Source organism: Neofelis nebulosa, chromosome 3 (assembly GCF_028018385.1).
Source record: "Neofelis nebulosa isolate mNeoNeb1 chromosome 3, mNeoNeb1.pri, whole genome shotgun sequence".
Taxonomy (NCBI): Eukaryota; Metazoa; Chordata; class Mammalia; order Carnivora; family Felidae; genus Neofelis; species Neofelis nebulosa.
The window spans coordinates 83,702,724-83,720,583 of NC_080784.1; the positions used below are offsets into that span (position 1 = coordinate 83,702,724).

General features: G+C 41.0%; 1 protein-coding gene across 2 annotated transcripts in view; it reads right to left on the reverse strand.

Moving 5' to 3' along the window:
* Positions 1-12,062, reverse strand: part of HHIP (hedgehog interacting protein) — a 95,623-nt gene extending 83,561 nt beyond the window's left edge. For both annotated transcript variants that reach the window (XM_058721271.1, XM_058721270.1), the window contains exons 1-2: positions 11,784-12,062; positions 5,846-6,038 (exon numbers count right to left, since the gene is read on the reverse strand). In XM_058721271.1, coding sequence (XP_058577254.1) covers positions 5,846-6,038; positions 11,784-12,062 — 472 coding nt within the window. The remainder of the gene's footprint in view (positions 1-5,845; positions 6,039-11,783) is intronic.
* Positions 12,063-17,860: the final 5,798 nt, after the last annotated feature.

The window sequence follows — 17,860 nt, forward strand, 5'->3', positions numbered from 1 at the left end:
GTAATTGTGCTAAGAACAGAGTTTTCATTTTCAAATATGTAGGTGCCTTTTTCCTATACCTCACTTTATATAAAATAATGATTATTTTGTAAAACAAAACTATACTTAATATATCCCTTCAATCTTCTCAATCAGAAAGCTGGTATACCACCCCTCACTGAAAAAAAACAAACAAACAAGGACAACAAGCCAAAACAAAAATGCAAAATAGACTTACTTAAGGAAGTCTGAAAGAAAGCTGTTTTCTCTTTTCTTACATATTAAGAATTTTTTATCAAATAAAAACAGCTATACTTGACTAAAAAAAGAAGAGGACTTGATGACAAAAAAGAATTTTGACATTACTCTCACAATTTGAGTCATCAAGTATTGGCTTTTTTTGTGGTGGAGGGCATACTAATAAGATTCACTTCCATATCCTGATGATTTCTGCTCTCGGAATATGATATGGCTACCAGAATCGACCTCATATGATGTCCTAACTTCTTGCTTCTGGTGTCATATCTTTATGCATAATGTTTTGATTTTTTAACCTAACAAATTAGATTACTGTACACCTATCAGCTTTGTGATAAAGGCACCTTATAACTTAGCTGATGTTTAGAAGTGGTAATGGGTCCAGGTTTGCAAGGATTTCTTTTTTTTTTCAAATTTTTTTTTCAACGTTTTTTATTTATTTTTGGGACAGAGAGAGACAGAGCATGAACGGGGGAGGGGCAGAGAGAGAGGGAGACACAGAATCGGAAACAGGCTCCAGGCTCCGAGCCATCAGCCCAGAGCCTGACGCGGGGCTCGAACTCACGGACCGCGAGATCGTGACCTGGCTGAAGTCGGACGCTTAACCGACTGCGCCACCCAGGCGCCCCGTAAGGATTTCTAAAAACAAGAATTGGGGACCAATTCTTAACCAAGTGAGACTTACCAATGAAACATGAAAGACTAAAAGTTTATTTTCTATGCCCTTGACCTAGGTCCTCTCAAACCTAAAACTAATCTTAGAATTCTGAGGATCTTGGTGTACGTTTTGACCTAACTTTTGAGTAAAATGTATCACCTCTAAATTTCTGAGACAGACTCTTCAAGGCCAATATCTGACTAGGCTACTAAGAAGCATCTTATCCTTGGAAACCAGGCAAGTGAGAGCAGATGTCCTTGGGAGTTGTGTGTGTATATGTGTGTGTGTATATGCGTGTATGTGTGTGTGTGTGTGCGCGCGTGTGTGTGTGTATGGGGGTATGGGGAGTGAGACTGAAAGTAGGCATAGTAGCTGGGAGGGGTGCTCCACACAAGGGGCAAGGCAGCTGCAAGGAGGTTATCTTTCTTTGAAAAAATTCAGGGATTAGAAATTGGGGAGAGGAATGAAGGCTGCACAGCATTTACTCTTCTTCAGCAAGTCACTGTTTACAAAAGATAACTTTCTCCTCCATTCTTTTCTGGCTAAGAATATACATGAAAACTGCCCAGTAGTGTTGAACGATCATATCTGAGGTGAAAAGAAGAGAAGGAGAATGGAGTTGTTAAATCAAACTTTTTGCAGTTTTGGGCTAGATCGTTTTTTGGATACACACACACACACACATACCTACACACATACACACACATACCTACACACATACACACAGATACATACACACACAAACACACACACACACACAGCTCCCATCAGGCAGCAAGATCTCCATGCCAATATTACACACGCAGGAATACTGTCATACTATGTATATACTTATAACTGAATGTGAAAATGAGAAAATTTGTTTCACCATGATGGTTGCCTGCAGGATCACACACACACACAAAAAATTCAAAGTGTAACTGAGAAGAAATTTCAAATTTGCTTTAAAAAAAACCCCTGTATTCCAGCATCATAGTCTGTAAACCAATACCATCTTAAGGAGAAATTAACAAACAATGCTGATGGCTGATTCCATTTTACAAGGAGTTATTAGCTGGGGACAAACATGCGGAAGTGAGAAATCGTTATCAAAAGGAGAACAAAAACAAAACTGGGATTAACAATGAATTATTCCTAGCTTTTTATAGAATCTCAGTATACTGAACAAGTGTGAAGGAGGGAGTCAACTCAAAAGACTTTTACATAAAGATATGGGTATTTTCTCATAATTACACACATCTAACATTTTCATTAATACTTTACAATGATCTGATTTTGTGGACAGTGATGAATAAGATATATTTTGCTGTGAAGAGCTAAAAGGGACCTGGCTTCAGGACACTGGGCTTACATTTACTGCCAGGGAAGACAGGATTTACCAAATAGTACCCTTTTATTTGGAACAATACCCTGAAGAGCATTTTATTGAAGGTGGGTGTTTAGTTCAGCCTGTATCATCACAGTATCATCAAGTCTACTAATGATGGAAGTACACAGATTATTCCAGCAGCTGTATTTTTTTTAAACTCCTGATAATTTATCAAATGTCCTGGAGCGGGATGAATCCAGTCCTACTATACCACAAAGCACCCCATAACATGCTCATGTAAACAAATATTCTCTGTGGAGTATTCTAAGCCCTAGCTTTTCTCTCAGAATGTATGCCAGAGAAAAGTTACTTTTCCTCCTTATATATGCTGTTCAGCAAATAAAGAAAGAAACGAAACGAAACCCATTGTGAGTAAGGCCTGCACTTGACAGCATTTTCTAATAGAGGTAGTGGATTTTGATGTATCCATCCATTCCGTCTGGCTTGCTCTCGTGGGGAAGACACATGTATAAGATATCTCCCTGGGGTCAGGAGTGGCTATGGACTAGAGAGACTCAGTGGAATCAAACCCTTGACCTTGGCCTCATTAGCAACAGGATTAAACCAATCGAACTAATTGTGTACTGACATTTCACACTAAATCACCTACAGCTGAAGAGATGACAGTCTGAGAGTGATAAAAAGTGTATCATGATACTCGTGGTAACAACTGTAAAGGAAGAAGCAAGGCCCATGTCTGTCCTTTTGTACACTTCCCACAGAGTGCACCTTGCCATCACTGAGTGAACAGGAAAGCATCTACTCCGCTCATCACAGTGCAGCAGGAGAAAAGACCTGTGATGCTGAGCAAGAAGCTCCTGTGTGCGGGGTTTTTTTTTTCCAAATGCAATTTGTTATTTTTAGAAGTTTTAAGAATTTACTTCCCTAAGTCAACTCACAACTGGTGAATATTATGATTAATAAAACACTAGTATATCCTCACTATATTAATTTTTAACTTTTCTCATTTTTTTGAAAATAGGCACACCATGAATGTTTCTGAATTAAAGTTTCTAAAGAGTTTCTTTCAGATGTACCTGTATTCCCAAGTGACTGGCGGTGCTTTCTGAAAGTCATGAAGGTGAAGCAAAGGGGTAGATCATTTATGTATTTATTTCTTTACGTTCTGGGCAATGGAGGGAAATGAAGACATCTCAGAAATTATTTTTCCTCTCTCAACCCCTTTTAGCATTTGCCTTAGTGCTGTATTTTTAAGTTTTTGATTTGCAGAAAGATGAGGCTGTTCATGAGAATAGTCAAATATATCGACTTCTTATAAGAAAGAATCACAAAGTAGCTGTTTTTTGGGGCGCCTGGGTGGCGCAGTCGGTTAAGCGTCCGACTTCAGCCAGGTCACGATCTCGCGGTCCGGTCCGTGAGTTCGAGCCCCGCGTCAGGCTCTGGGCTGATGGCTCGGAGCCTGGAGCCTGTTTCCGATTCTGTGTCTCCCTCTCTCTCTGCCCCTCCCCCGTTCATGCTGTCTCTCTCTGTCCCAAAAATAAAAATAAAAAACGTTGAAAAAAAAAAATTAAAAAAAAAAAAACAAAGTAGCTGTTTTTTGCAACTTTGAACTCCAGAGAAAAGTTACACCATGTCATTAAGTAAACTTGAGAAGGTGAAAATATTAAAAATTTGCTTTGAGAGCAATTTCTGAAAGATAATTGTTCTAGAATTGTAAAGAGCCTTCTGTGTTGGGGCAAGGGCTGAGGGGAGGATTACCATCTTCTCTATCTATCATACTTCAGAAAATGGTCAACTGTGTGCCAAGGATCAGTCTGGCTAACAAATTGATTAACATAAATTAACACAAAGAATGTGTTATTACAACTCACTTTTGCGACAAGTATTCAGGATGATTATTAGCATTTGACGGAGGCAAGAGAAGCCCCCCCTGCTTGTTGCTAAAGCCTGTAGCCTGTCCCTGGGAAGCACCCTTGCTGCTCTCTCTACCACTGGAGTAGAGCTTTCATCTGGTTATCTTTCAAGGCAGCCTGGGTGGCCACCAAAAGCACTTGACATCTTGATGCACTTCAGCAGTTTTACATATATACAAACTTTGTAGAAAAATAAATTTGTCATTCGTCACCACATATGTTGATCTGGGGAGCGAGGTGCTTGCAGTTCTGGCTCCTGAGCTGTTTGCTACACTCTTTCTTCTGCTGGATATTGCTTTTTGTTGTTTGTTTTGGAAGCTAAAATAACTTCACATAGATGGAGACTTTCTGGGTGAGTCTTTAAATACAGCATAGTTGTATTTATCTCCAGTAGATAAAGGTAGAGGAAAATGGGAAGTGTCAGTGTTCTTTTCAACTTACATTGGTAAAGGCAAACCTTCAAGACTTGAAATTTGCAGCAAACCTTTATGGTACCTAATCTGTTATCGCTTCTCGGCAGGCCTTCTATGCAACCGTGACCTATTCTACTTTGCTTTTGGGGAACGTGATAAAGAGGAAGAAACAGCTGGTTTAGGAAAAGCCTTACAAACATGGTTGTGGTTTATAAAGACAATAATAATATTTTCACATGAATGGGTTTTAGATACACGTTATGGTACACCAAAGGAAGCAAGCAATCCTAGTCAAAATGTTTTCTTAGGTTATTGCGAGAGCTCTATAAAAAAAAATCCACACTTTTCTGGGTCAGAGAAAAATGTAAAATATGCATAGCAGTTAAAAAGTTCTCCAAGGGCATCCTACAGTTCTTAAAGCTTGTCTTTTCCTTCAATGCCATTTAGTTTTATAAACTATTAGCTTCAGTAGATTTGTTTGTGTGTGACTTTGCTTAACTAAACAGAATCTGTGTCGTTAAATTCTTTTGTATCTCTATGTTGATTCTTCCAACTAAAGCAGTAACAACCAAAGTTTATAAACTTTTGATGGTAAAATTAATCCATGTCCAAGAATCTATATGTTTATTAAGGCCCAAAATATGGTAGTGAGCAGGTATATTCGTGACACTGTCAACCTAAGAACTTCTTAATCTATTCTATCACTTCCTCACTGCACAACTTTGGTTAAGGCATTTAACTTCTCCTCAGGCTCAATTATCGTCATCTGTCAAATGGGGATGACCTCACTTTTCCTACCTGCAGCATAGAGTTTTTGAAGAGCAAATTAGTCATTACATGTAAAGGTGCTTTGTAAGGTGTTACTTTTTTTGGATTTCTAGTGATACTTTAATTAAGGGAATACTACCTTAAAAGTCCATGGACAATCTGCACTTGCATATCAGCTATGTAGAAGAGGAGGCTGTCTTGATATGGATGCTAATGGATGAAGAAGACACCAACAAGAAACTTGTACTGATAATCCAATGTGTGTAGATTACCAACTGTAGTGTTGATTTAACAAGAACTGTAAAACATCCCATCAAAACCAACATACTGTGTGCAGACTGAAATGATAGTAATCCTTTTAGCAGCAATGAAAGGTTACAAATTTGTAAAGGTTAATTGTGAGGCAAAAGTAGGTATTTTGGAAGGTGAGATAAATTTTACACTCTCAGAAGCAAACATTTAAGATCAGGTATCTTGTGAGGATATGCTGCAGTAGTTTATTTAATTTATCAATTTTTTTTTTTACCTGGAATATGGCCTCGGCAAGTATAAAAGAATTCTTTGCAATAGTCTTTGCAGAGCAGGGGAAGTACAAGGTCTCTTTCCAAGGCTTCTCTTTCAGGTGAGTTGAACAGGCTCTGAGAATGTGGAGAGCAAAGTGCACACTTGATTTCCTCCAGTAACTTCCCACATTCTGTGTTGTTGGTAACAGAAAATATCTGAAAGCCATAAATCAGAAACAAACTTCCTTTTATTCATGTGAAGCTAGGTCTAGTTATGTTTTTTTGTAATCATATAAGTAGAATAGTATAACTTAGCCAGTGCAGTTGTCTGAAAAGAATTATCATATCAGAAACACAGGATGCTTTTAATAAGGCTAGAAGTACAGTCTCTTGGGCTGGGCTGGGGGAGCGGAGGGTAAGGATGCACAAAAGTCCTTCTTACTCTTGCAGATTAAAGCCTGTTTATCTTTTGGGTATGAAAAATTAAATGACACCTATATTGAGACCCTTTAACCCTTTACCATGTTACTCTGCATCAGAGTGCATAGCAATATTTGCATAGTGCATAGTGATATTTGACTTTAAAATTCTAAATACCTTTATCCAACTGTATGTAAAGTAGAATTTTTTAAGATATGATCATTTCTGTCTTAGGTAAAAATGTATTTCACTCTTGAAATTCGTGATAGGATATTCTCAAAGATACTACTTTAATTACATTTTTCTAGTTTCAGTTCATTTTCAATCTACAGGTTGCATAGGGAAAGTTTCCTAAAGTGGGGGGAATATTGCCTTTTCATGTTGTAGAAAAATAATATCTGAAGCTGAAACTGGTTTCAGACCAATTTTTATTATTCATTTTATCTTAGCCAGGAAAAACTTTCTAACCAGCTCCTCAGGTATGTTATATGTGTGAATAAACACAGGAGTTTAATAAAAGTGCTTTTGTATAGGATTGAGTGAGTTTTAATAAAAAAAAAAGAATACTTTTATCTTTATTTATACAGTATTATGTCTTTTTTTCCAATAAGACCAATTTGGGAGTTACTGATTCACCGAAGTTAGTAATTTGTAGATAAAATAGGTCTTGGTGTCCAGTACTAACTTTAAAAAACTGACTTCAGGAGCTCCTCTAATAAATATAGAAGACAATACCAGCACAATATTTGAGACGTAAAGTGTAGTGCTGTCTAAATCATGCATTGATATTTCATAATAAAAAACAATAATGGGAATGAATTTTATACCTTTTCTCAGTTTATATAACTAAATTTATACTTAACTATTTAGAACTAGGAACTGAAATTAACATTTGAAACTCTAAATCATTGTTCAAAGCAAATACTTCATTCATGAGTTGAGGTTCTAATTTGAGTAAATGGCATGGCTTCTATTTTTTAGGATAAAGATATTCTAGGTGATAACAAAATTTGGACCTGAAAGAACAAAGCAGCTAAAAAAAAAAATTGCTGAATACAAGCATGCTGAAATTTTAGCATGCAGTAATTAAAAGCTCTACAGAAGTTACCATATATATATATATATATATGTACATATATAGATATAGATATATATACACACACACACTCTGTGTTGTCACTACCTATAACATTCAGAAGAGTTATTATTAATCACAATTATATTTACACGTTGATTTTTATCAATTTATTTAAATGACAATTGCTTAAATGGTTAAATTTTCTAAAAGGAAACATATGCCAGACACTTACAATTTGCATTCCAAGAATGTTTTAAATGTCTTTTATTGTCCATACTCTGGCAGACCTCACCAGATCTATTCAATATTAATACTGTTCAACTTTGTTCTGTTTGTTTATCATACAGCAGTCCCCTAAGAACAAAACAACTGCAGGATGCTGAAGCCACCTTTTTTGCTGGCTGGAAAACTGGAATGTAATTACCTTTAGTTTTATGGAGAATATGCATACTTCCATTTTTTATAGCTGAAACAAACTGATCCCCATGTACTCTCCCAGCTGCTATCCAGGAAGAGCTTGATTTTAGTGCCTAAAGAATTTTGTCTTTTACAATTTTTGGAATGTGTCCTGGCCACAAGATCTCTCATCAAAAGTTTCAGAAATAGGATTCAATAAATTATCTGCAATCCAGTATAATATTATTCTTTGTAAAGTTTCACGCTGTTCCGGCCCAGCAGGATGGTAACATTTTGCTCTGTGTGAGGTCTGCAGTGTAAATACCTATTTGAAGATAGATAGAGCCATCATTCTGGCTTTGGTTTCAATGAACCAATAGTCTTACTGAAGTCAATTAAACTGACTCAGCCCAAGCTGCAACTCTGTTTTAGACAGATGAGTACTGGTGTGTGTAGGGTATTTTTTTCTTCTTTTTTGCCTATGTGCTTGTGTCTATATAGGTCCTTAACTTTATGCCTGACAATGTCATCCATCTGAAGAAGAAACTTAAGCTAATTTCCTGTTTCGATTTTTAAAAGCCATATATGAAACCATCAAATTATAGTGGTTTAAACTAAATATACTTTGAAAGTCATGTAAAACTTCAAGACATTATTACAGCATGCCTAGTAATGACCGTGGCTGTTGCTGACTAATTTATAACATCTGGAAGGTCATCCTTTAATCTTTGGCCACAAGAAAGTAAAATCCACGGAAGAAAGGTAAGATGAACACCGTAGTACACAGTGAAGTGTGGCCTAGAACTATAGCTTATCAACAAATAGTAAAATGGGTGACAGAGACCTTCTGTATTTCTCTTTATATATCAAGTAACTAAACAAAGAGGATAAAAAGGCACCCACGTGGTTTTGATGAGCAGACAACAGGAGAAAATACATGACAGCATATTAAGATGTCGCCTTAAGATCAGTGGGTACACAAAAAGTTATTTCTAAAAATCATATGCCTACAAGGCTGTTCAGCTGTTGGGTGGAACACATGCGTCTCGGCACTATAGTGCTGGATTATGTCATTAAAGAGTTCAGTTTCAATTTTAGGCTAATATGTAAATAGATCATTGTACTCAGGCAGCTGTTAAAGGGACCCCAGGATGAGTTATTTGTTTAGTTGGATGTGTTCAACAATAGCCTTTGTCCCTGAAAGAGCCAGAGCAAACAAATGATTGTAAAAGGGCACACTTGAAAACAATTACTTTTCACCCATTCCTTGACAGCTTTGGCTGTGAAACCACCCAAGGTAGAGAGAGCTTCTATGCCTCTGTGGCTACAAGTTTTAGAAATGGGGGTATTTCAGTTGGCTGCGGATTCAATTTGGCTAATGGGAATGAGGTCCTTTTAACATGTTGTATTTAGGAACTGCAAAAATATTGCCAAGACAATAGCACTTCCTAAATTTTGGCAATATTTGTTTATAATGGCAGTTAACAATCTTGTTACGATACACAAAATTATTAAAATGTACAAAAAATTAAAACATAAAAGCATAATACCATTATGAAGAATTGAACTCAATGCCAGTTCATTACATTAAAGAATTGAACTCAATGCCAGTTCATTACATTAAAGAAAACGTGTTAGTTTGGAGTCTGGATTTAACTGCACAGCTGAGCATGCTCAAATATTCCTACCTATTTTGCTACTGTCTATGAAGTTTCTTCCTATAGGAGAAAGATGTGCCTGTAGTTTCTTGAAAAGTTGCAGAAATCTTTCTGGAGATTTTTTTTTTTCCATAAACAAAAACGGGCCCTTTCAAACAGCCATCATCTCTCCTGTACACACGTTATGAAATAAGACCCTAACATATATTATAAGCCAGGAAGGCTTAGGGGAAAACAAGGAAACACTGAAGTTTATTATAAAATAACATGTTTTAAAAACTATTAAAACTTGAGAGCTAACATAGGTCAAGAATGCACATGCATAGCTATATCACTTCTCTGTTTTGAACAATTTGAGTATTGTTGGTTTATAAAGCACTTGTAATGGAACTAGCAAAGTCTAGCATACCGAATTTAATTCAGACACATTTTCCAAATGAGTAGGGGTTTGTTGGAGATTGGAAGCACGTAAAACGGAAAGGAATGTGGATAGCTAACGTGGCAGATTTCTTCCTAAAGAATGATTTCTTAAAAAAAATTTTTTTTATATAACTCCTCTTAAGGGCTATAACTCCCCTCAGTTCCGCCCCGGCCCCTCCAACTCCCCACTCTATTCAGTTAAAGTTTTCATTCCTCATGTTCCTGGTAGAGTTCAGCATTGCAGGGGTCTGGAGATCACTGGTGTAGTCATAGTGTACATTGCACACAGGGAGACTTAATGGCAGATATTTCTAAACCTTTCTCTGAAGCTCCTGGTAAAACCCTGCAGATGATGTGAATGTGGCTTTTCTGATTTAATTCAATTACCACACAGGAGCTTAATGACATTGTTTTGAATAAAATGCTGGAATATCTGTTCCCTGAATCGCAGACTACTGCTGCATATGGTAAGAATAAAGAGAGAGTTGCAGCTGAAAACCTGCAGCAAGACGGTTCTCACTCATCTGGGAATAGAGGGAGTTGGACAAATGCTCCCTCAAAAGGCATGAACATTTGGACAGAGCTGGGGACTGAAAGAGAATGATGTTCTCTAGTTTCACCCATTAGTGAACCAACTAACAAACACAATGGTGTTGTTGTTATTCTTTTGCCATAAGCAACAGGACTCTGTGTGTGGGCAGCAGTTTAGTGGGGAGGAGGATAAGTCGACCCCTTTTTGTCCTATTGATTTTTTCCTATTTGCATGACTTGAGCAAATTAAATGATGCAATATGGCTTTTTGTTACAAAACAAAGTGAGAGATACCACCCAGACACATATGTTGATTCGTAGGAGCTGTTTACATGAGAATAGAGTGAAATCTACCGTGAACTGAGCATAAAAATTAGATTCAGCCTGGGTATTTTTTTTTTTTTTTTTAATGCCTGGGCCAGCAAGACTGAAGCACAAGTTTTCCAAGAGTCTCTCAGACCTTGACAACTGCAGTGTTGTAACAGAGGAATTCTTAATTAAACCTAAAATGGGGAACGGGAGGGGGAGCGAAGACACCTGATTGTTTATTTCACGTGCAGTGATTGTTAATGACGGGATCCCCCCTTTCCTTTTGCAGTACAGTAGATAGCCCACGTTGCTGCGTCCCATGACAAGAAAGATGTTGGAAACTCAAAAAAAATAAGTTTGCCTTCACACTCCATCGACACTATCTCATATTCGTTTAAACTCAAGAACACAAGGGAAGTGTAAATGCCATTAGTCCTAAAACAAGTTTCTAAAGAAGATCTTCCTGGACAACTAGCTGCCATTTGAAAGCCTGAATTTACAATGTTTCAAAACATTACAAACTGGGGCGGAGAACGGTCTCGGTTTTAGGTGACAAATACGCCCCAGCAAAATCTCTGGCCAGCTTTTCGGGTTCTCAACTGGAGTACCAGGAGTTCCTTTTCGCAGCTTAACTATTGTAATGCAAGACAACCCCCTCTGACGGGGCTGGGGATCATAAACCAACCATGCTTCAACATCCTTTACGATTCAATCCTCTCCCTCACCGAGCACGTGGAGAAAACTGCACAAATCTTGTTACCCTAGAAAAATAAACCGGAAACCACAGCCACCTTAATTTACAGTTTCACCGCAGCCAATGCCCGATTCGACCCAAAACACACTGTTAATCGCGATTCTTTTAAAATATTTACCCAGCCCAGAATGCGGGTACCACAGAAGCTTCTCTTTTCTGACACAGGCAGTTGTGCACAGCATCCCGACCACGGACTCGTGGGGGCGGGAGAGCTATCTGCGCACCCCAGAAGAACGCACCACCGAATCACGCTAGCACTTCAGACAAAGTTATCAGACAGAACTCTCCAAACAAGTTTTCTCCCTTCTCACGGCCACTAGCATTCCTGGAGCCCCAGGGAGCCCCCACCTAGCCAGCATGTCACTCTCGCATCTGTGAGGCGGGTGCGTGCTTACCTTGTTATCCAGGCGCCCCAACCCTGGGCTGTCACTCCGCAGACAGCAGGACAGCCGAGGGTAGAAGCCACCGCACAGCATCTCTCCCCCACTCAGCAGCTCCAGCTGGGACATCATCCGCCTATCTCTCCTTTTCAGGCGCTTCGGGGGGTTCCCATTCAGGCACCTTCTCCTCCGCGCTCCGCTCCCTTCGATTCTTTCCCCAAACTTAGCATCTCCTTCAAAGAAGCCCAGAGCCACGGCCAGGAGCAGCAGCTTAAAGGAGAGCATCTTCAGCATCGTCTGCCCCGAGCGGCAGGGGCTCGGCGCGGGAGGCTGGGGGGGGGGAACGCCACTGCCCACCAGGGGCACTAGGGCGCAGCTCCAGGAGGAGGCTGCGGGGGACACTCGAGAGGCAGAGAGTGGTGCCGGGGGCGGAAATATGTAGAGCGATGCAACTTTGCGAAAAATAAAAGACAAGGCGATGGGTCCAGTGCCTTAGGGGAGTCCGAGGACCGAGACAGGGTTGTGCAGATGACACCGTTTGCAGTTGTGCCAGGGTCAGTTGGGTTAGGGGCTTCCTGCTGCGGCTGGGAAGTGGGAGGAGGAGAAAGAGTTGGAAGAGGAGGAGGAAGAAGAGGAGGAGAAGACGGCCACAGAGGTTCACTTGTCCGTGTAACGGGAGTTGTTTAGGTGAGACAGTAGCAGGAACAGAAAAGGCGGCGGCGGCGGCGGCGGGGCAGACGCAGGCAGGGCCAGCGCTGGGCTCTAGATGATGCTGAGGTCTCCTCTGCCGGCGGCTGCAGCTTCTCACACAGCCTCTCATGTTTCGCTCCCTCTTTTCTTCTTCTTTTTAACTAGCGCGCGGGGAGGTGCTGCCACCGCGCGCCCCTTGACGTCACCGCTCCTCGCGCGCCCCCGCCCGGGCCGAGGTGGGGGTGGAGGGGAGGGGGCGGCCCCGGCGCGAGCGCGTCCCCCGGGCCCGACGGCCTCGCGGCTGCGGCGGGGAGGGGCCACAGGCCGCGGCGGCGGACGGAGGGGGAGGGCCTGGCGGAGCCCTCGGAGCCAGCCTCGAAGGCGTGGGACGGAGCGCGCCCGCCTCGCCAGGGCGCCCGGCTGGGGGCGTCCCTGGCCCCGGCCCGCGGGCGCGCGGAGATGGCCCGCTGGTTCCTCTCTCTTCCCCAGAGCCCCTCCGCACTACCCCCGGCTAAAAGCGGCCCGGCCGAGGCTCCGAGAGCAAGTGAGTAAAAAAGGGGCGTCTTCTAGCCACCCCCCCCCCCCCAAACTAGGCCGGGGAGTGGGGGCGGAATGAACCGAGTGGGCTGGAGTTGGCGGGAGGGAGCTTTTCGCCCCTTTCCCTCTCCTGGCCGCACGGCCAACCCCTGCTCGCCGGTGACTTTCAACGCGAAGCTCAAGTCGGTAAAGATCTTCTTTGGGGTCTGATTTAGAGGCCGGGGTACAACCCAGATCCTGCGAGCCGCCGAGTAGGTTAAGGCGGTCCGAAGACTGTTCGAGAAGAAGTATCCATCCTTGCTTAAGGTGCCGCGCCCTGCTGAGGTGACACAAGCGCGTCTGCATGCAGGCGGTGGGGTGTCGGGGCCCCCAGTCCTGCGGGCAGGGCCCGGACGCCCCTTCCGAGGTCCGACCTGTGCCCTGGAACCCAGTTGGACCCCGCCCGCACCTTCCCGGAACGCCGGAGCGCACCCCCCCTCAGGTGGAGGACAGAGGAAGTTGGCCGCAGAATCAGCGTTCATTTTAAATGAAAAAAAAAAAAAAAAAAAAAAAAAAAATCCTGGGGAGATTTCCCGGGTGGTGTAAATACAGAGGCTACCGAAGCATTAGTTCTGGAGGAAGAATTCGTAGCAGGTTTGCGGGAGTCCCGAAGCGGGATGCCCTGTGAACCCGATGTACCTAGATAATAACCTTTCCCCCAGCTAGTCGAAGTCTGTGTACAAGTGTTTCGAAAAAGATCTGTACCTTATCAAGAGTGGTGACCTGACGATTACGCGATGCCCGCAATTTGGCGTGAGAGTGAGCCGATGGCAGGGTTGCACACAAAATGTGCCTTGTGCCCATTGGAGTAAGAGGGAGGCAGACTTTCTGGTAGATGGGATTTTGGAGAAGAGATAAGGCAGTTTTCCCATTTGGGCGATGGAAGAATGTTCCCCATATTTGGATTTGCTTCACTTCTAGTACATAAGCTTCGCCAAACTAACGTGAAAGTCGATGATGGTGGAAGTGGACAGGGGATTAAACTAATTACTGTTAAAGTGGCCTCAGTGGCCAGATAGGGCTTCTGCCCCTTTCAGTTTCTGGACCTGGATTTACTAGTGGAGGTAGGTTTTTCTCCCCGGAGAGGTGACCGCTTCAAATACCTGAAAAAAATCTGCTGCGATATTTGGTCCGGTACTGAGCTCAGTGTAGGTCTGGGATGGCATCCTTAACATTTCTCCCAGGGCCTGTTGTATGTACATGAGTTCTTTCTATGTGTGATCACAAATGCTACTTCTGATCCCACAGACTGCTTTATCTGACATGCTTCCTATATCAAGGACTTTTAATATAAAATAAATCGTAGAACTATAAGGACTTAAGACTTTAAACTCTCATTTAATAAACAGGAGAAAACAGACATTCCATCAAGATTAAATCATCATTTTACAATCTCGTCTAACTAGGTAGCTTAAAAAAACAGGATTTAGGGACCCGATCTGGGTTGATTTCCACTATCCAATCCTTTATTCCCAAATAACCAGTTTTATGTTCTATTTACAAAACAAAACAAAAAAAAATCTTTTAAATTATATTTCAGTGGTTTGAGCTCCGACTCCAAGTGATGAATTCATCTTAGTAGTTTTGGAACAGGCCTTCCTTATGGTTTGTACTTCAAGACTAAGGACACTTAAAAGGTAAATTAATTTTGGTTAAAAAAAATTATGTGGCTGTTATAATCTGTGACCCTATGTTTTAAGAAATAGAGTTTATAAAAGATTACTGAAATGAGACACACATTTTCTTTCTTGTTACATGGGAACTAGAATTGATCCCATGTATTGTTAGTCATGACGAGTCAATAAATCGGGTCACTGATGATATAACTCAGCTTATTTATTCTCAGTGTCACTGGTATAGTCACTAAGCAGTTTTGTACAAGTAAAGTCACTTCTGATACTTTTTTTTTTTTCTTCCGCAGAGGGAAGTTGCATAGTTCACCTGTAGCCAACTTGACAGCATAATTTTTAGGAGTCAAGAATCGACATTGGGTTATTTCTTAAGATTGAGCCTTGAAAGTCCACTTGGATGTGACGCAGCTCTGTGCACACTTGCACATGAAAATGATCTTCCATCAAGGAGCTCTCCCTCTTCAGCTAAATCAACAGCAGTCGTTCGAAGAAGAAGGGACCCCCTATCTGACCAAACTCAGCCAGACTAATCAAATAAGTCTTTGTGAGCAAGGAGTAAAGCTGCACTAGGGTGGCCCCATCACACCTTTCTTGAGCAGCTCCCTCTAAGATTGCCACCTACATGCAGGTCATACCCTGTACGAAGGATGGATTGAAGATTCTTGTGAACAGATTAGGTTTATTGTAAAAGATGAAATATTTGACCAAAATTGAAGTTAATTTCATGGATAAAGTTCAAAATATTACTGTGGATATGAATTATGTTTGTATGTATTTATATATGTATGTATATATAGTTATGTGGTTACATGTTTCTATGTATCAGCAATTAGCACAACTTAAACTTAGTAAATGTTGAAAATAAAACTATTTTGGATATTGGAATCAGTTTTACGTATGGATTTCTAGCCTTTGCAGAAACATATGCACTATTACATTTCAACAAGTGTATACTGAGTACCAGCCACTGGGCTGTGCAATATATGTGCAGTAATGACCCTGTTTCTAAGTAGTTTATTATCTAGCAAGGAGGATAAATGATAAGGTCATAAATTAACCCACAATTATAAATTGTGGTAAGGGGTGTGAGAGACATGCTATGATGGAGAATAACAAGGCACACTTAGTTCAGACTTAGTCACTGAAAAGTCTCTCTGTGAAAATGACATTTCAGTTGAGACCTGTGAGGTGAGTTGTAAAGAGTTTATTTAAAGTTTAGAAACTACCATTTAAAGTTTAAAAACATTTGAAGTTTAGAAACATGTGAATTCAGAATAGAATAGGAGACATTTAAGCAGAGGCACAAAATGAAGAGGTAACTAAGAAAGGAGAGAGGTTAAATTTATAGTGTAGTTTATAAACTCTAGGAAACTAATGAAGTTATATTCACGTATGTGTCATTTCCTTTTGCAGGTACCTAATCCTCATTTGTCTTTGTCTCTTTCTTTAAATCCTGGATTTTTACTCAACATTGAGGGATTATTGTAGTTTGACCCTTCAGCCTGTTGCATCTTATCTAACCAGCACTTACGTGTTATGTTTTCTTTGTTTTCATTTGTGCATTGGTGATAACTGTTGAGATTTTTTTTCTTCGTGAGAGTTAAATATCCATGAGACTTTGAGCTCTATGAGGGTAGGAATTGCATTTGCTTCTTGTCGGGCCACCCCAGGGAGGAATCTCATCGTACAGTGTCATACATTTCATACTCTTTAATCATCCTCCTCATACAATGTCATACACCTGTCTCATACAGTGGCCAGTCTCTTCAGAAATTCTGCTGGCTAACCAGTCTTATTCAACTTAATACTTTTTTTTTTTTTAATTTTACTTACTTATTTTGAGAAAGAGAGAAAGCATGCAGTAGAGGGGCCAAGAGAAGAAGAGAGAGAATCCCAAGTAGGCTCTGCACTGTCAGCGCAGAGCCCGATGGAGGGCTTGATCTCACAAACAGTGAGATCATGACCTGAGCCGAGATCAAGAGTCAGACACTTAACCATGAGAGCCACCCAGGTGCGCCTCAAATTAATACTTTTAAAGGTTGGAAAATGGAGAAAATATTTGCATTATAAAAAATCTAAATTGTTAAACAAAAGGGAACATGCAACTTAAAGTGCACTATCATTAAAGAATTTCAAGAGATGCTATTATAAAGTACAGTTCCACAGAGGAAAGGCAGCCAACAAAGCCAAAGAATAATCACGCATCTTTTAAAAATTAAAGATTCGTTACAGGTCAAGCACACTGACACAAGGGTAGGTCTGCTGATGAGTATTTTTCTACAGTTACTCAGTCATCCTTTCAAAAGTTGGCACTTGCTGTGTGGCAGACTCTGCTCTGGGCACTGGGGACACAGCAGCGAACAATGATTCTCTCATGGATCTTGCAGTCTACTAGGGAAGGCAGTAGATAACATGGATATGACATTCGCCAGAAGGGGATGCTTGCTATAGAGGAAAGGGGTTATGGGGAAAGAGAAGGCAGGGGTTGAGAGAAATAATTTTGTACACATTGTTAAGAAAGATGTCTCCAGAGATATGGGCAGAGACTTGAAGTAGGGAGCCACATGCATCCAGATATCCACAAGCATAGGGAACAGCAAGTCAAAGGCCATGAAGCAAGCATGCTTAGTAGGTCTAAGGATTTGTAAAGACATCAGTGTGGCTGTGACCAAGGAAATGATGAGAAAAGCAGGCCGAGAAGTAGCCAGGGGCAGGGCACAGATTGCATAGGATTTTATAAGCTAGGTTTCCAACTTTGGCTTTTACTCTGAATGAATGATGAACTCAGGGTTCTTACCAGAAGTGAAGAAACTGTGCTAGCTATTTCCTATATCCACAGCGTGAATTAAGTATAAGGCATGTGTTAAATGGGTGTCAGGAAACTGAAAACACAAAAGGAACACCAAAGTAAAACAGTAACTGCAAGGAGCTGCTCCCATCCTTACGGACTGAGGAACAAAGGAAGAATGGGGGTTAACAGAACCCAGAAGCTGACTGAGCCCTGATGGCCTCACGGAGACAGGGCTGCAGCCCAGCACTTGCAGGTACTCCCCAGGGTGGTGGAATGAAATAGATTATGGCAGTGCTGGAAGGAAGCTAAAGACTGGAACCACCTGCCACTGATAGGGTATATTTGTTTCTAAGATGGCCATAATGAAGTACCACAAACTAGGTAGTTTAAAACAATAGAGAGGT